A 19,186-nucleotide genomic window follows, 5' to 3' on the forward strand; every position below is an offset into this window, starting at 1 on the left:
AGCTCTCAAATGACTCATGGTTTTAAAGCAGTTCCCGCTCAGCTCACATAAGCCCGAAAGAGAAGAATAGAGCAAAAATGGATCATCTCATTGGCTTCTGTCAAAAGCTATAAAGGCAGTTTGTTACCGCCCACGGTTATTATTAGAGGTGGATTTGAAGCTGTTTCATTCTTCTCCAACTCCCGCTGGGGCTGTCAGGAAGCCCACACAGCCCCAGATTGTCACTTGTGCTCACATAAAAACATTATAGACAATCAGTGTGTTGAATAGAAATTATAATCCTCCTGGCTCTGCCTAACAGATGGATAATTCAACTTTTTTTTTTTTAATCCAACTTCCCTCTATTCTACCACAGGGGTCAGAGTCTCCCATGATGCTCGGTGATTCTAAGAGCGATCTAGAAGACGTGGACCCCTAGGTCGTCCTACCAGTGGGATCCCTCCAAAGGAGAGGCAGCTCCAGGAAGCCATTCGAAAAGGCTGCACTTTGCCTCTGATTGGTCAGGACATTTAGGACTCCACAGCAAGCCAATCAGAACATTTGTCTCGGTCGCTAAGGCAACGAAGGAGCTATGAATAAATCATGAATTACTTCCTTTCACATGAGCCAAGGCGATGATGGAGATGCATTATCATAAAGGGCAGCAGAGTTGATTAGGGTGGGAAGTGCAAATAACCTTCCACAATCATGGATGACTTCAGTTTATCCTTTTATTCATTCATTCACTCAGAATGACAGCAAGGTGGAGGATGGGTTTGGGTTGTGTTTTAACAATTTTCTGCTCATGTTTGCCAATTTATCTACATATTCATATTGTAAAGATTTTGTTCCATAGATGTTATTTCCAGTGTAAGATAATATTTTAAAGTGTCCTGTGCTCTTCTCTCACAGCCATGCAAATTGCGGGAGGTCACATTTAGCTGCTCTAGAGGAACTTACAGACAGGAACACCTCCACATATGAGCACTCGGGAGGGAGGGTGGGTTTAAGTATGCACTTTATAGTCCAACCCATTCTGTTGTGATGTACAGCAGCACTGGTCAGTTCCTCTAGAGCCTCGTCTTCTTTTGCTTTTAACAACATATATTTGCAGTGCCACTTATGCAACACATGAGAGCCCTGATGGCAAGCCAGTCTGCCTGTGACTTGACCTTTGACCCTCGGCCACCACAGTGTAGCCATCGGGATGCAGTAGGGGGCTGGTCCTGTTGTATGACGGTTCCAGACCCTCAGCATATCTGAAACAAGCAGTGCCATGGTCAGTACTCTCCCTCCACTCCTCCTCCTTGCTGACAAGCGGCCTCATGTTCTGGATTTTATTCTTTTTGTCGCTTTGTTTTATTTTCAATACCACTTTTCTTTGAATCTGGATGAATTGAATTACTGCAGAGGATTAGGGACTTGAGCCTTATGCAGGAAAAAGCTGATCTGGAAGAGCGCAGATCAGTTGTGGTGGGCCATCAGTGCTGCCTGAAGGGGAGCTCAGGAGCAGGTTTTTATTTTTAGGTGCCAAGGTTACACACACACACATGCATACAAAAACTAGAACTTCTGAAAAACATGCAGGCGTGTGTCACTCATTCACTTCGCTCACAAAGACAGAGAACAGGTCCTCGTCACCTCACTGTTACCTCTGCTTTATCAGGTTTCTTTTTTTTCCGATGGAGTTTACATTTTGCTTTGCCTTTTGCTTTTGTCAACCTTTGGAAACACACACAGAGGAGCTAAACCCAAATGTAGCTCTAGTTTTTACTGGAGAGCAACACCCATGTTACCATCATCCCTGCCCCCATCATCGGGAGACTTGAAGTGCCTTAACCTCCCGATCTCCCTCCCGTCTCCCCTCGGACACTGTCTCGTCACATCTCCGATGAGGTACGTCCTCATCTGCTCCACCCGTGACGCTAAACCAAGTGTCTCCTGTGGTCATGTAGAAGGGCAACAGGGCTTCTTCCTTTGCATTATTCTTGAAACTACTACAGGGAATTTCCTCTGTGTGTTGTGACAAAGGACTGTAGGAATGTAACTGTTGACTCTGTGTGTGAATGGGGAGGTGGGCGTGGAAGTTTTACCCAGTAACACAGGGTTTAGGCAACACGACAGGGTTCTGATGATGGTAAAATGCTGCTTCTCTTCACTCTGCACTCGGACAGAGACACTTTGTAGATAATTCATGCTAGGTAGTTTTAATGAAGTCACGCTTTCACTAACATGTTTTAAGACATGAGCCTAACCTTGCTTAGCAGATTAGCTCTCAGCTTTAACAGGTCAATGTTTACAATGTAAGGACCTAGGAAGCTACCATGCAAAATGATTTTCTGTTTGAATCAACGTGCGATCAATCCGCTGGCTCCTCTGCATCCGAGAAGAGGAAAGACACTGCTTTAGCCCTTCCATGCTCCTCCACCCCATTTCCTCTCATTAGATGTGAATGTCACATCGTGCTCTCCAGCACGTTTGCATGTGTGGCAGTAAGTGATGGTGAGGTTTGTCTTTTCTGCGTGATGGAAAAAAAACAAAATCAGCCCCCACCCCCTCCCCATGTTGTTTGCTGTGTAATTTGGTATCATTAATGTCACAAACACACGCCCCTTCACAGTGGCTGGTTATGGGCGATCTGAAGGAGCTGCATGCAGTCTGTGCCAAGTGATTACATGACCATGGCAACATGAGTTGCATTCAGCCAAGAGTTTTGTTGGTTTGGCCCTCTGCTACATCACCACAAATACTTAAAAATAGAAAAAAAGAAAAAAACAACAACTTCAAAACAATCTTGTTTTAATCCTGGGATGCAGGGAGGGATGGGTAGGTGCGAGGTTAGGGATTGGCATCTATACGGGTTTTTACTGTCATTCAATTTTGAAACTTCACTTCTGACATCGCAAGACTCTGTAATGCATGTTAAGACTCAGTTTTAATTTGTACATCAGAGTTTGATTAAGGGGAAATTTGATATAAAATAAACTGGAATGCACAACCTTTTGCAAATATTGTCTTTATGCATTTCTATATACTGTCCCATGATACAACCGTAGACTGTATATAAAAGGCGTAACCTCTGTGACATCGCCAGTTGTTTTGTGAAGCTTCAAACTGAGCATTTTCACCATCTTAGCTCTTTTAAAACAAGATAATGACAAACTTGGAGGCCACATTTCAATTTATTATCTTTGTCGACACGAATAGGAACTATAGTTCACCAAATGAACACCAGCTTGTCTTCAGCAAGGCTTGAATCTACACGCTAAGGTCTTAAACTCATCAGGAAAGCTTTTACTAGGCAAACAAGCTAAGGACCACTTTCTCATTCTATTAAACTGGACTTCTCTTTGCAACTAGATGCACACAAATCCACACATACTTTTTTTAGTCCTGGAACCTACATCCATCTTTTATATACAGTCTACAGCACCTTAAAAACATTACCTGTGGCCCCAATGTTGATACTGATATCAATTTATGCATCAGAGACAGTGCACAACAGATAATTTAATTTGTTTACAGCATGGGTTTTGAAACTTTTAGTGCCCATTTGTGTAAATTGCAATAAACAGCTCATTTTTTAGCAGGCCTGAACTTGCCTTGAGGCACACCATTTGGGAACCATTTACAGGTTACAGCAGACCAAATAATACAAAACAAGAGCGGTTTCTTTTATGTTTTAGAACTCATAGAAGGCTCAGGCTTCTAAGTTTGACCATTACAGCTGATGGATCAGGTCACTAGTTAAATGGTTACAAAAAATGACATAAGAAACAAACACCAACTGAATCTTTAAGAATACTGATTCTAAATCAGAATAGCTTAAATCTTTAATTTGTACCTACTCTGCATCCTGCTAACAGAATTACACACATGAATTCAGCACTAGCTTCATTTACTGTATTCTGGGTAAACTTTGTTTTTATTTTTTATCAGTCTTTGGTCATATAGGTTCAGTCGGATAGAATGCTGTCTTGTGCCAATCAGACAGCTAGCTGATTGGCGCAAGCTAGCTGACAGTGGTTTATATGCTTCCTTTTGCTCTTGTTCACACTGACGTCACCCACCTGTGTATCAGAACTAAGTCTCTAACTGTGGAGCCATAAAAGCCACTGTCACAATAACACTCTGGGTAGACATGAAATTTGTTTAACTGGTGTCCCTACTGTTAGCCATTTACCTCATTTTGTTTCCACCTACTGTTTCACAAAATGAGCAAAAGGTACCTGACTTGTTAATCAAGCAGGCTGATTACCTGCAGCTGTGCTGCACAAGACTGAGGAATGTCAGGAAATCAGTGCATACATAACACATGCTAACTGTGACAACCTGTGGTGCACATCATCATGTTTTTCCACTCTAAAACACACATGGCTGACACCAGAGCTTAACATTTTGATTTCATTTGTTCAGTTTATTAACTTCTAAACAGCATGCGGATGGTATACCCGGTAAATACTACACTATTATCCAAACCGTATGTTTGTGAAAGCTCTTTTTATTATAACCGTTTTGTAAAAAGATACAAAAATAGCTTACAGGTTGTCAAGTCACATATAATATGTGCACTGGAGCATAATCTGGCGTAATCCTAAAACTAAAACACACACAAACAGCTTTACAGAAGTGCTTTAAGTGAATATTAAGGATGTTGAGGTTTCTCAGAAAAGTGTAAGGGGGTTTAAAACTGACCAAAGACAAAAAATGGCAACGTCAAAGCTGTTTCAACGATGTTAGAAACCAAAGTGAGGTGAAACCGGATCAGTGAGGTGTTGCAGCTTGCTGCTCTGGTGGTGCGACACGACAGCAGACGGCAGCACCCGCTGCTCCATCCACTCCCGTGACACCATAGACATGGCAACTGTTTCCCTTGGCAACTGGCCCCAAGATAGCAGAGCCCCGAGAGACGAAACTGCAGTCTGTCAGAGTCCAGCCGGAAGGACAGGAAACCTCAACCTGAAGGAAGACAATAACTTCTGAGGTAACTTCCAGTAGCTGATTCTCAAAGTTTTTACTGTGATTTTTATTTTATTTCACCTGATCTTTGTCAGCTGATATGTTTTCCAACAGGTTGCACTCGAGAGATGGAGCATGGCAGCATATCGCGTGTGATGTGACCCCCTCTTTCACCGTGCAGCGCTTCCCCTGGCTGTGACGTGGATGCGAATCAGATGAGATCTCAGCTGTGGACATCGATGTACACCCTAGAGAAGAATCAGCTGAATCTTTAAACACAACGAAGGAGCAAAGAACTTTAGAGGCGCTGTTGCCAAGCATTAACTGATCCTCCTCACAGAGACCACTATGGAGGCAACCAATGAGAAATGTAATGTAAAGTAATTTAAGTGCTCTAATGACATTTGAAAAGCTGCTTTTTCTATCACACTCGTGGAGTAGCTGGCAATTGTGCTGGCTAGGGTTACATTTTCCTTTCAGGGTGATTACCATGGGAACAAGCATACCTGGCTAAGATATTCTAAATGCAGCAGCCTGACTTTGACTAAAAAATACAGATTATATACCTGAGGTGCATCACTTCAGTACATCGACAGCAACTAAATTTAAATTAATAGACTTTGTTTTTGTTTTTAAAGGGGGCTGACATTTCATGCCACTTCCTATATCTCTTAGTGTGAAGCTGGAGGGAGGAGTCTCTTGGCTAAACTTATCATAAGCAATATCAACAGTGTTCAAAGAGCTGTATTCATTCTGCCAGCTATTAAACCATGATCTCTGATTACTAATTTAAAACAAAAAGATATTAAATAAATAATTTTTTCCTCCACGTTTTCCCAGATGCTTTCTGGAACATCGTTTCCTTGATCTAACAGTATTAGATTTGTATTAGTATTTATTTTATTTAATTTTTTTTATTGTTGGTATGGATAAAATAAAATCTGAAGAGCCCTATTCACTGTCTGTCCACTATATTAGGTACAAATGGTCATGATCATATCACTAATCACATCATAGTTGAGACAACCTGCTTAACTTCAGACTAAGACTCCTAACACACTGAAAACTAGCTGAAATTAAATTAATACAAATATTCAAAATAAAATAAAATTTAAAAAAAACAACAGCTCTGCACCAGTTATATTTTTATGTAATCTGTACACGTGTTCATGAAAAATAGATAGGACTTGTTAAATGGAAGATTAAGTCCAAATTAATAGTCTTTAACTACACCTCATCAACTGCTAATTAATGCAAATCAGCTAATCACATAGACCCAGAATAGAATGTTAATTTTATTGTCTTTCTGATGTTGGTGTTCTTTATTGTTACTGTCATTTCATTTGTTTTTTTTTTGTTTTTTTAGTATTTATATTTTTATTCTTTTTAGTTTATGTTCAGCACTTGGTCAGTGCTCACTGTTTTTAAAGTGCCTTATAAATAAAGTTAGCTTTGATTGGCAAATAACTCAAACTGAGCATCAGGGCATCCGAATGGGGAAGGAAGGTGATTTAAGGGATTTTGAATGCCGTTTGTGCTAGAGTGGCTGGTCTGAGTATTTGACAAACTGCTGAAATACACATAACAATCTCTTGGATATATGCAGAGTGGTCAGAAAAAGCCTACCTTAGCACTATTGCTGACCAAGTCTATCCCTTTATGGATAACACACCATGTCACAAAGCTCACATCATCTCAGAATGGTTTCTTAGACAATGACTTCAATGTACTCAAATGACCATCCAGCACATGTGGGATATGGTGGATCAGGAGATTTGCATCATACATGTGCAGCCGGCAAACCTGCAGCAACAGTGCGATGCTGTCATGTTAATATGGTCCAAAATCTCTGAGGAATGTTTCCAGCACCTTGTTGAATCTATGTCTATGCCATAAAGAACTAAAGCATGGTTTAAAAAAAACAAAAAAAAAAGAGATCAACCCAGTACTAGCAAGGTGTACCTAATAAAGTGTCCTGTGAGTGTAAATATTGAATATATTACCCCTTTGATTTTTTTACGGTAATATTTTTGCAAAATTATGAGCTGATAGTTGAACTTCTGGTTTATAGACACACATGATGGTGTCATTTATTTTCTCTTCTAACTCTTAGCAAGAAAACAAGTACCGTAAGAGCTTCTCCTAAAATGTCAGACTGACTGCCTCATTCAAACTCCTGCAGCTTGTACACGTGACTCACCGGTCAGGTGGTGCTGGGGGCCGACGCACTGAGCAGCTTGTCCTTGCTCAGGACTAGCATGGACCTGGCACTGCAGACCACTTATCACACAACAGCGGGCCACAGCATACACACCTTTACCTGCTGGACCATTATGGGCAATACACTCCATGTGTCCGCTGTTCATCTGTAAACACAGGGGGTGAGGGTTTGTCCGTAGACTTATAGACTTTAGAGTGAAGTTATTGTTGATATTATGGCTGATGTAACTGAACTAACAGTGATGGTTTCCCCCACACGGACGCCTTCAGGAGCATAACTGCTGCAGCCCATCATTTCCTCCCCTTGACGACAGCGGCTGATGACCCTGTCGGTGCTCGCGACTCCTGACCTCTCTGACCACACTGACCGACACAGTAGCTCCCCATCTGCATGTAGAAATAGGAACGCATATGTGAACCACATATAGATACTATAAGTCTGCGTGTGATAAAGGAATGTGAGTCACTAACTTGGTGACGTTTTAATAACCGGAGGCATGGCTGCTACCAGGTTTGGCGTAGTGAGCCGATGGCTTTCGGACAGAGATAGGAAGTCGATAGTGTTGCTGATGGAGTAATGCAACATCATATGGAGGACGTGCACTGGTGATGCAATCTGACTGGACGACAGGATCACTGCTACGACACCTACACAAATAAAAACAAATTATGAAGTAATTGTGCTGTGACAAATGGTAACTATACTGATGTGCAAAAATGATTTATGCACAACCTTTCTTATGCAACCTTAGTGAAGATATCTCTATTTAAAGCACGCTGTACACATCTGTACACTGCATACTTGTATGCTAACTAGTGAAAGTCTCCTGAGTGATCATTAGAGAGAAAACCTTGATTTGTCAGCGCAAGTGAAATATTTGTGGATGCACAAGTCAGTACTTTTAAAGTTGTTTTCAGAAATCTCATGCATAAATTTATCTGCAGGCTTAATGCCTCTGAAAATCATTGCGGGATTATCAAATATAAGATGTATTACAACATGCAACCAATCCCAGGTGTGGAGACACTGCTACAGCTGCTTTCCCTGCAATGATCTATAATATGCAATTATATTTTTTCTAGTGTTTATGTGATTTTTTTGTAAGGATCATTGAGTCTGTAATAAAAGAATGATTGATATACCAACAGCATACACAGATTGCTTTTGCGTGCGCGTGTGTGTGTTTGCGTACCTGCAGCGTGTGCAGCAGCCTGTGAGGTTCCACTGCGGGAGGTGAAGCAGGTGCTGCAGTCACTACTGGCACTAACGATGTCGTCGCCGGGTGCAAACAAATCAACGCAGCGGCCGAAGTTGGTACCACCTGCTCCCTGTGACATGAGCTGGTCCATTGAGTTAACTGCCCCCACTGTGATGACCTATACACACACACACACACATGAAAGGAGGTAAAGGTGAGGGTCGCGTGTAGGTGGGCCAGAATGTGATTGCATTTTCAGTGTTAAATTACCTCAGGCTCTGAAGCAGGTGAGTAGAGACAGGCATCATCTCTGTAGTTGCCTGCTGCGGCGATGACCACAGCGCTGTTAGCCACCATGTCTCGACAGGCTGTGTTTAATGAACGGCTGAGGCCACCGGCAAAAGGAAGCAACACAACTACTGCGTCCACTGGGTGGGCCAGTAAAGTGGCTCGAATGTATTCCATTCCTGACAGAAAGGGGAAAGGGACAATCTAAAACCTCATACACTCAAGAAAAATTGGAAGTTTTACACTGTGGTCATCTTCCTTTTCTCTTTCAATACAGTTAATGAAATGAAAGTGTGTTCTAAAAGTCTTTAAAACCAGACTAAGAGTTTATAGCTGCATGGTTAGGGATCATTGGTCTCCTAGGGATTCATACTACCCATAATTATTTATATTTTAACACAAGCAGTCTGACCTGAACTTCTCAGGTTTTAGAAGAAGAAGAGAAAAGTGTGGTTCTTCTGTCTGGTGAACAGAGACTGAAGAACTACTGCAGTTGGGGTCTTTTTTTATTTTATTTTTTTCTACAAATATGGGCATTTTTTTTCTACCTGCAGCTTTAAATCAAAGTTGCTGTAAGAGTGAAACATGGCGCTCATAATGTAGATTAGAATTCTGTACACTGTAGATGATGGTTGCACTACCTGTGCCCACAAAGAACCAGTCAACAGCCAAAATATTAAACATATGACCCACTCATGTTCTTGCAATAACTGAGTTATGACACTCCCCATGTATATCTAGAGGGAAAGGGCCAGAGTCATAGTCAGAAGATGTCCTTTGGAAGACAATGTTTTGATAAAACTGAAATATTTTTCATGCCATCCACAAGCTGTGTCACCATGACCCAAGAGAAAGAAACTCAAGAGTTTTTGCTTGGCTCTGGTAGTCTTTAGTACAAAGTACAGTTCAACAGTTTCTGTCTTACCTGCCAGAGCTCCTGAGACGGTCCCTTTACCCTGACAGTTGAGCACACGCACTAGGTTAACAGCAGCCCCTCGAGCAACACCTGAATCTGATCCACTCACAATACCTGCCACGTGTGTACCATGACTGTCACACTGACTGGCCTGTAGTGGAACGAGGATTTAGAATGTTATTGAGCTGCAATTGCAAATACATAAGTGCTGTTGAATTGAAATGTTTCATTTGTGCGTGCATGTGTTTAACCTGTCTGTGAACTCTGACTCCATCCTCTTCAGGGGCGTTATTGAAGTCTGTGATGAGTACCCGTCCTTCAACCTCTCTGTGAGAACTCTGCACACTGCCATCCATCAGATACACCTGCGTCCTCCCCCCATCATCTGCAGAGGACAGATGGTGAATTTGACATGTAATTAGAAAATGCAATTTCTGAGGGGAGAAATCTCAGTGTGGTTGCTGTTGGAAAGCTGCACTGCTTGATGGATATCTGACAGCTAAACTGCACAAATGGCTCAGATGTCATTTAAATGGAAAAAAGATCATTTTTAAAGCCCCATAAGCATTTAGTTCCAGTGACAAATGTTTGGGAAGATGAGAAAGAAAGAACTGGTTCTTTGAGCCCCTGTCCATCACAGTCTAAGGGCTAGTAAATTTATACAAATTAATGTTTCTTGCATTGGCATTGAGACTTCTAGTAGATAGTTACCAAATGCAAGTTCAACACCCTGGTTCAACCACAGATATTATATACTACTTCATGTGAAATACCAAGGAACAGGCCTCACCTGGCCATGAAACTGTCAGTCCATTTTCCAATTATTATTGAGCCTCTGAAAATGTATCTGTATATAAAAAATGGATTTACTTCCCTAACAGATAATGCTAATTTGAATGCTAGTCCACTGTGGCAGTGCACAAAGGCAAAACTACAAAAATGGTGTCTTGGCCCAGCAAGTTATGGACTTAACTGTATTTAAGCTTAGCTTGAATTGAACTAACACAACACAGATATTAGCATGTAATTAGTTCTTCTGAAATTAAAGGTTGCCATGGTGATGGTGACCGTCGGGTGACTTCATAGAAATTAAACTGAGAGGCACCTTTCAATATCAGGCTTATTGCACAAAGACAGGAATTCCTTGTTGTTTACAGCTTGATATAATAAGAGAGATGATACTGCTGAATATGCTGCTGTAGAATAAATGTTCCTGTTGTCATAAATGTGGAAAATGAAATAAGAAAAGTCGTGTTTTCTGCTGTTCTTGAGCTGTTTACAATAGAAACATTGGGGTAGTTGTATATTACTCCAACCGCCCCAATGACGCCTGAAACTCTTAATGCAAAATGTTTTGTTTGCCTCGGTAGTTACATTGCTTAAGAGCGCACGTGGTTTCCTATATTTTGACGAAAAATACAGATAAGTCATGGACAGAGACAAACTCACTTGGAGGTCTGTATGTTCCATTTTCGGAGAAACCACCGTAAGGGTGCAGTAACCTCTGCAGGTTCCAGGGGGCGCTCTGAGCAAAGATGGATGAGTCCTCCTCTATGTAGTGCACGTGAGGGAGTTTCGCCACCTGACAGGAACACAATCAAACTTAACTGTGGGTGGTAAGGAAAGATTAACAGGAAGTTGATTGTTAAATCAGGTGGGGGTAAAGCTGACCATTCTTCTTTAAAGTCTGTTTCACTGTTTCACGTTTTATTTGTGTATTTTTATTTTTTGACATAATTCAAGAATGCGCAGATACCAAAGGTGGGTCTACAACCTCTCAACTGTCAAGAAACTCTGTCTAAAATTACCACCAGCACTCATACTATACAGAGTTCAACTAATTCACGTTTTCTGTGTGTTTTTCAGCAAAGTTTCTGATTATTTTTGTTCAACTCCTACAGCTGAATGATTTCAAATGCTCCACAAAACCTCTTTGTTAACATCTGACATTTGATTTGAAATGCGGGTCTAAGGCGGGTGAGGAGTTCTTTTACTTTAAATCTATACTTACTTATAATTTTACAGATTTTAAAATAAAAAACACACATAAATACACACACACACCTCATCATTCTCAGTCCATCTTATGCGACTCGAAATAAATAATCCTGAAAACGCCGCCAATATTGAACCGAAAGTAGTACACTTTGTCTATCATTCATTCCAGACTCCCGTATTCTCACTTTATTTTGGTCAAGTAGGTCAAATATACACAGACTGCACAGACCTCTGCAAAAAGCTGCAGTCAGAAAATCCATATTACTCCAATCTTTTCTGCCATTAACTCGTCTTGTGCCAGTATACAATGTTACAATGTAACAGTGTTATTCAAGACTATAGCTGCTTTCTTAGATCTGCCTTCCACCTCTTAGGATGTCCCGTTCGGAATGTCTTAACCTTTAGAAAATGGATCTGCTATGATTTGACATCTATTTCCCTGTGTTCCCCCTTTTGCCTTAAAGGTTTAAATCACACTTTTCCCGAACACATCCAGTGAAGTGACGCAATTACCAGGTGAAGGACGTCACTACTCAGTTTGACCAGAAAGCCACGCAGTGCTCCTGAGTAGGTCTGCAGGATCTCCACCAGGTATCCTCTCCTGGCTGCTTTACTTCGCAGCCTCCTGATGGTCCTCTGGAGTTGAGACTCGTGCGTCCCCTGACGCAATACAACTATGTACTGTCCGGGAATGCGCCAGGCTACCTGGACAGTAAAAATAATGCAGCGCACATGTGATCTTCATGTCCACGTGCACAGGAGAAATGTAGCATGCGTGCAATAAGTTGGATTTGTATATATATCTATATTGTGTGTATTGCGCTGTTTTCACAATAACACATGAATAAGTATTATCTCCCAGCATGTGAGCGCACATTTTAACGAATCTGTATCTCAAACTGGCAGCTTGTCAGGTACATCAGCAAAGATTGTTTGTTGAAATATTTGACCAAATATTTTACCCGTTTTTGGAATAATGACAGGTGCTGATGACTGAAGATGCGCATTTAATGCCTTTGACGCAATCACTATGCCATTACCTTGTTGCACCTGATGAACTCGGCTGCCGGGTCGGTTCCGGTTTCAGGATCAGTCCTGTCCTCGCCGACCAGGTCCAGGATCATCCCGTCGTCCTCGGTGTAGTCCTGTGCACGCACGGCCAGAGATGCGCACAAACATAAAGCCCAGCCAATCCAGGCTGAGGTGCAACGCATTCTTCACACCTCTTGAACTGTCCCCAGTAAAATGATAAAGAGAGCTATTAAATTACACCACTGATGTTTTTATTTTTTATTTCAGTCTGACTTATCCTGATGATAAGTCTCCAACAGCCGCGTACCCTCTGTGTCTGGAAGTTAAGATAACTCCTCAACAATCTATTCTGATTTTTTTTTTTTTTTTTGGGTGGGGGGGGGGGAAGGAGTCCAACATTGATGCTTATAACTTAAGGCGGGGACTGGTGACGTTTCCATGGCTCACGCCACCTCTTTTTGTATCGAATGATTGTCCTCCGTTTAAAACACCTCTTACTGTGGAGGAGTCATGTTTCATGCCCCCCCAAACCACCCTGTAATTATTGCATGTCAATCTGAGAGAACACTTCCTCTCACTTCAAGTTGATTTGTTGATGTCGTTTTAGCACGCGCACTTATAGTGAACAGTATGAGCTGTGATTGAAAGTCTAAGTACGCGTAAACTCATTCTCCGTGATTGCGCACTCACAGGGAGGCTACGTTTATTTTTCATAGGTTATCTATGTTGTTTTATTATCTTTACTGTTTGTTTGTTTTTTATTTAATATGTGCGCAGGACTGCAGAATGCGACGCAAAACGCGTGCGTCTCTATTTTACTCTGACATACTGTACGCGTTTTTAACTTTAAGCACTCAAAACTGTTAGCAGTTTCATACACTTTCATTTAAAAAGAATAAGAAAAGTAATAATTATTACGACGAGTTATATGTTTTTTAAAAAAACTTTTTTTCAAAGCATGATCCCTTTTCTCTTTGAACTCAGGAAACTGTTACATAATACCCTCTGGGGCTCTGGAGGAGCCCAAATTCGACAAAGCTACCCGCTTGATTGTGTCACTGAGGTTGGTTTGGACTGAGCCCGAGGAATTTCACACCAGAAACACCAAAGTAGAATGATAAAATGTACATTTTGATTTTACAGCAACAGAGAAGCTACAAAAATATCTAACCTCTCTGCTATACATCATAAATTCTTGCATTGTGGAATTATTCTGTTATTACTGGTAATAGACTGGTAATAACGCCCGTTTTGCTATGCAAACAGCATATCCACAAAGAGAGACATGCAGAACTCTACAAATTCCTGCTACCAGTTTCACTTTGTTCTTCAACAGTTGGTGGCAGTAATGACTCAACAGGCAGTGTAGATAAGCGTTTTGAAAAGAAACACATGGAGATTTGTCACATCACGCAGGCTTATAGCTTATCCAGCTATAAAAGAGCACAAGTTCACTGAGGGGCCAAAATGTCTTAAATGAATTATTGTACACCGTATAAATGCAGTGCTGCACTCTGTCTAACAGACACACAGACATACTTTCATACAGTAAACAGTGCCATCTTCTGGAAATACTATATAACACTTAATTAGCTTTATTAAGCATTTCACAATGACAAGTGGTGCAAAACCGCTGATACATGGTCAGTTGCTTCCATTAGATGTAAAAAGAAAACAAAAGAAAGGCACATTCAAACAGCAAGATGTGTGAGCGATGCAGAAAGGAAGTATAAAAATTCATCGAGGGGACTCCTCACTATCCTGAGAGCAGTGTGGTACCCTGGAGGAGTCCTCTGGTAGTGTTGTCCCTCCCTCAGACCAGATGCAGAGTGGGACAGCTATGACACTGACTCTTCAGGGTCTCTGGGAGAAGTCTGACGCTGCTCAGCTTATGGCCACAGAAACCTGGCAGAACCTCAGTGTGTCTAAAATTAAATCAGAAGGAGTGGGGGTTGGGTGGGTGGGGGTACAGAAATAGAAGTCTGGTTCCAGTATTTTGTCCTCATTTTCTTACTTTTTTTGGTGCATCAGAGACAGGGTTTCGCTGAGCATGCATGTCTCTATCTGGCTGCAGAACTCTCTTGTAATTGCAAACACTCATGCAGGAGTTGCACAGTACAACCTCTTTTCTTGACTGCAGCTGGAATAAATGAGGCTCAAGGATTTTTTTCAGCATTAATGGTTTTCAGCCCTAGTTTCCAACTAATCTGCCCCTTTCAGTCCCAACCTTTTGTCTAGTGGCTCTTCCTTTCCCTCTGTTCCACTTTTCCTAACCTCTCTCCATTAAGCAAACAGGACAATAATAAAATGAATATCTACAGTGATTTAGTGCAGACCCATAGCACCAGCCTGCCCACACACACCGCTGCTGTCGCCATGTTCACCCACTACTCGATGGGCACTTAGCATTCTGAGCTACTCTGACAGACCAAAGGGAATCATTAAGGCCTCTGTCAACACCCACTTGTCTGTGGCCCATTAGGATACAAAGTGAGCGTGTGTGTATGTGTGTGTGTTAGGGAGCGTACCTTTCATCTTCAGCCACAGGACCCATGATATTTTCTAGGCTTTTTTCCTGAATTTCATGAGCCACAATGACCTAATAAACACACAATCTCCATTACCAAATCTATTTCTTCTTGGCAACAATCACATATTTCCTGTCTCTCTATCCACTAAACACACACACACATAGCATATACCTTAGGATAGCACTGGCAGAGGCTCCACACAGTCCCAGCGCACACCATAGTGACACCCAGAACGCACAAAGTAGCAAAAACATGTGGCCGCTCCTGCATCATGATGAAGAGGCCAACTGCCAAGACACACAGGCCGGCCACTATCAGTCCATAACGATATGGTTTCCCCTCTACCATCGCACTGCTGCCTTGTCTCAAAGCGAGGCACCTGTCACGCAGAAAGGAAAAAATCTGTCTGGTACAGTTTCAGGGCTTGAAGGTGAGGGTGGAGAAAACTCAGTTAGAGTTCCACTCTGCTGATTATTACAGCCTGCAGACAGCCTGCCCAAGTCGGGTATACAATTGCAGGCGTGTACTTGTACCTGGTAAGTCACCTTGCCTCAAGCTGCTGGCAAAATGAGTCTCACAGCTCTGCTTGGGAACAGAGTTGAGTCTACATTTATGTTTGCTTGGATTAGAAATGATTTTAAATATGTAGACATTTACATTCTTTGCCTTTCTGGCATTAATTTCTTTTTAAAATAAACAATCTCTCATTTATAAGTGCAACACCACTCGCAGGGAGCCTCGTGGCTAATAATTCACTCACATTTATAGTGAAATCACAACAGTATAAACAAAGCTGAGTGATGAACAACACTTCCCTGTTAAGGTTCTGCTGCTGTTTGGTAAGGCACTTTGCTTTGGAATATTCTACAGATACAAAGAGGAGCTGTGCAGCCGTGAGAAGGGGGAAAAAAGAAAGTTATTACGTGTGGAGAAGAGTGCCATGCAGCCACAGTAGTAGGTCACATAAATTCATGCAGGCCAATAAAATCCATCCATGAACTTGGTTGTAAAAGTTGAGCCTACAACATGTTGGTCTCAAGAAAGCCCCCCCTTAGTACAAAGAGTAAAAGCAGTTGTAGTAATCATTTCAATTTCTTTCACAATCAGTCAGAACACACATAGTTATTAGACAAAAAGGCCAAACTGGGGCCCAGTCTGTAAAAATATTAAGTTGTTAACCAGCTGCAGCCTGTCGCTGTTTTTTGTCTTATGTTTGGGATCAGCGTGTCTGTGCTAAGGCACCTAAACGTCCCGCTGCAACGAGTTCACTGATAGCACCGGCTGTTCTTTCAAAGTCCTTGTGGAGAACCGCGGACACAAAAGGCACTGACATGAATTTAGCATGTCCACCTGAGCTTAAAGCTGTTCATTGCGCTCCTGGCTTTTCATCACTGCGTCGTAGGATGGAGGCGGCTCCATGGTCCACGGCGGAGGGGTGGACGGCATGGTGGGTTCAGGCTCTGGTGACCTGTTGACAGTGTCCGCCGACATCTCGCGACGTATTCTGTCCAATCTCCTAAATACGCGGAGAAAGAGAGCCAATGAGAAGTTATCAAAAATAAATTAATTGAAAGCTCTGTGGTCGACTCTTACTTCACTTTTCACTTCAAATGCTTTTAGTGGGTTACATTTGATCTCCTTTCACACTTTCACACTCCACAGCTGCTTCTTATCTCACTGCTTTTCCAGCAATGTGTTTCAACTACAGGTGTTCGCTTCCTTTTGGGAAACACATTATGTAGATAACATTACTGCACGTAGAACCCCGAATTCTTTAATCCCTCAGACAGTACGCTGTCACAATGAAGCGTTACTTTGCGTTTAGAAATACTTATCAGTCTGAGTTTTGTCAGTGTCTGGGGGGAGAAAAGGCCCTGATGATGAAAACTCTGCTCTTGCCATCTCTCTTCCACAGACAAAGACCAGACTGTATCTTGTTTAAATTTGCAAGCTATCATAGATTACTGCAGACAGTGCCAAGGGGAGTCATTTCTCCACATTTACATGTTTGCTGTTTTCTCCATGACCTACTTCTACAATCAGCACATAATCAGAGAATCTGTTGCTTTCCAGTTCTTGGCATGTCAGACTGCACACTAAAACTAACACAAAGAGATCTGTTCAACAAAAAGACACTTGGATGGTGTGTTTGTGTATTGTTTGGAAGTGTGCTCATTTGTCACCAGCAACAGAGAAAGGGAAGTCTGAATAGCGACAGGATTACAGAAAAAGAGAGTTTTTCTCTTTCCTGAGATAATGTTGCTCCCTTTTAGCAAAGTTTTTACAATCCACCAAATCCCCTTTAGTGCCATCATTAGGCCCATTTGTAGTTCTGAGATAAAAATCTCGACAAAGACTGGACAGATTAGCACATAAATTGATACACACACGCTTCTCGTTATCAGCAGAGCTGAATCATTTGCCCAACTCTGGCTTATCAAGTTCCTGCAAAAACTAATGACAGCACTGTTATTTAAGATGGTCAACATGTTACACATACCTGCTGACTAAAAGCATGATAAGTATGTTTACATGCTGACGTTGACACTCAGCACAGCCTTACTGAGCTGCTACAACTGTAGATTTCTAGTATTGTTGACTTATGATGCTGTCACAAGTTGCCGTGTTTTTTAATCTTCGTTAGAAATATCAAATATTTTACACTCGACAAACAAAAGCATGTCTTGTGTTCTTTGTTGTCCTTATTCCTAATTTATCATCACAAATGGAACTTGTATTGAAAACCACTGCTCCAGGATATCCCTCAGACTTAAAAATAAAAATATTACAACACCACAAAAGAACATCTGTGTCCAAACGACTGTGAGCTTCTGTCTCTTTCAGCTCTGTAGGTACCTTTGTATTGCCAGAGCCTGCTGTGGGCTGAAGCGTGTGCCTGTCCGTGGGTGCAGCAGAAAGTGTCCAGGCACAGCAATCTGAAGATTCTTCATGGCCATGCAGAGTCCACTGACCAGCAGACCTATGCCCCCCAATCCCAGGAGCAGCCCAAGTCCAAAGAGCAGGCCTGGCGGCTGGACCCCTCCACCAAGGGCCATGACCGCCCCAGCAGTCATCATCAGCACGCCCAGACAAAGCAGCGTGCCATGGTGGACCGACATCTCCAGAGCTTCTGCGTTAAGGTGTTTACTTCTTCCAGCTACAGCTGTACCTTCACCTCAACCACAACCTGTCTGAGGGGAGAGAAACAAAAAGGCTAAGATGCAAGACTACAAAAGAGAAACTACACAGATGCAACATTACAAAATGAAAGCGAATTAAAGAGGAAAAACCGGATTGCGTGCAACATGTAAATGATCTCTCGTGCGTTCTCGTTGTGATAAACATCGATCCCCTCTCTACCTGATAGGAAGTCGCGGTGAGAAGATGTTCAGCTAATGCGTGGACTGAAAGTGTGACCATCACTCTTCTCCTTGCCATCAACTTTAACACGTGTGCCTGTTTCCCGATCTGTGAATAAAATGTGGGGAAAGCAGTCCATCCGGTTCAGTCCGTATATCCTGAGAATCCGCGGCGCCTCTCTCATGATGTGCTCCTCTGCGTCTCTGCTTTATTCCCTCCCGGAAGAAGCATATCCGTTTTTGTTTTTTGGAGGGGAACGATTACGATACCGAAAATCTGTTGGATAGCAGCTGATGTCGCATGCTTGAAGAATACTGTGTGGCTTTCATCTGGCCCCAGCAACAGCAGCAGCAGCAGCAGGGACGTGCGCTGTGAGGAAGTGTGTTTTTTCCCTCCTCACTAGGAAGGGTTTCGGTGACGAGGAATGGAGGGCAGGGCGTCCACTGGGTCTGAACATTGTCACTTAGCCTATGTTTGGTAAAGCTGTTTGCACACAGAGAGAGAGAGAGACAGTTATAGCCCTCTCTTATACACTGGGCGATAAAACTCTGCGTAAAGCAAGATATATAGGGTAGGCTATTAAGCCGAGCTGAAGAAGCGCCTGGTGGGGAGCAGGATGATCACAGCCTACAAATGAAATACAGGCTGATAGTGGAGGAAACGACTGGCTTATTATTAATGATTGATTCGGAAGAAACTGAAAA

General features: G+C 42.2%; 3 protein-coding genes across 5 annotated transcripts in view; 1 reads left to right on the plus strand and 2 right to left on the minus strand.

The window, feature by feature from the left end:
• The window catches only part of usp24 (ubiquitin specific peptidase 24), a 33,640-nt gene extending 30,663 nt beyond the window's left edge, over window positions 1-2,977 (plus strand). For all 3 annotated transcript variants that reach the window (XM_005923262.3, XM_005923263.3, XM_005923265.3), the window contains one exon: window positions 356-2,977. In XM_005923262.3, the coding sequence (XP_005923324.1) occupies window positions 356-418 (63 nt within the window). In that variant the 3' untranslated portion in view covers window positions 419-2,977. The remainder of the gene's footprint in view (window positions 1-355) is intronic.
• A 1-nt stretch (window position 2,978) lies between these two features.
• Window positions 2,979-12,918, minus strand: pcsk9 (proprotein convertase subtilisin/kexin type 9). Its single transcript, XM_005923260.3, has 12 exons — window positions 12,600-12,918; window positions 12,073-12,264; window positions 11,011-11,143; window positions 9,813-9,946; window positions 9,571-9,712; window positions 8,628-8,824; window positions 8,352-8,535; window positions 7,630-7,806; window positions 7,397-7,545; window positions 7,139-7,304; window positions 5,020-5,186; window positions 2,979-4,938 (listed from the first exon to the last, which is right to left on the minus strand). Exons 1-12 carry the CDS (start codon window positions 12,771-12,773, stop codon window positions 4,744-4,746), a joined length of 2,010 nt encoding a protein of 669 aa, XP_005923322.2. The 5' UTR covers window positions 12,774-12,918; the 3' UTR covers window positions 2,979-4,743.
• Window positions 12,919-15,475: 2,557 nt separating this feature from the next.
• Window positions 15,476-18,923, minus strand: si:dkeyp-51f12.3 (uncharacterized protein LOC107988041 homolog). The gene is made up of 3 exons (XM_042221371.1): window positions 18,483-18,923; window positions 17,979-18,313; window positions 15,476-16,638 (listed from the first exon to the last, which is right to left on the minus strand). The coding sequence occupies exons 2-3, from the start codon at window positions 18,239-18,241 to the stop codon at window positions 16,479-16,481; spliced, it is 423 nt and encodes a 140-aa protein (XP_042077305.1). The 5' UTR covers window positions 18,242-18,313; window positions 18,483-18,923; the 3' UTR covers window positions 15,476-16,478.
• Window positions 18,924-19,186: the final 263 nt, after the last annotated feature.

This window comes from Haplochromis burtoni, unplaced genomic scaffold (genome assembly GCF_018398535.1).
Source record: "Haplochromis burtoni strain Fernald_Lab_line unplaced genomic scaffold, NCSU_Asbu1 Contig_65, whole genome shotgun sequence".
NCBI classification, from domain to species: Eukaryota; Metazoa; Chordata; class Actinopteri; order Cichliformes; family Cichlidae; genus Haplochromis; species Haplochromis burtoni.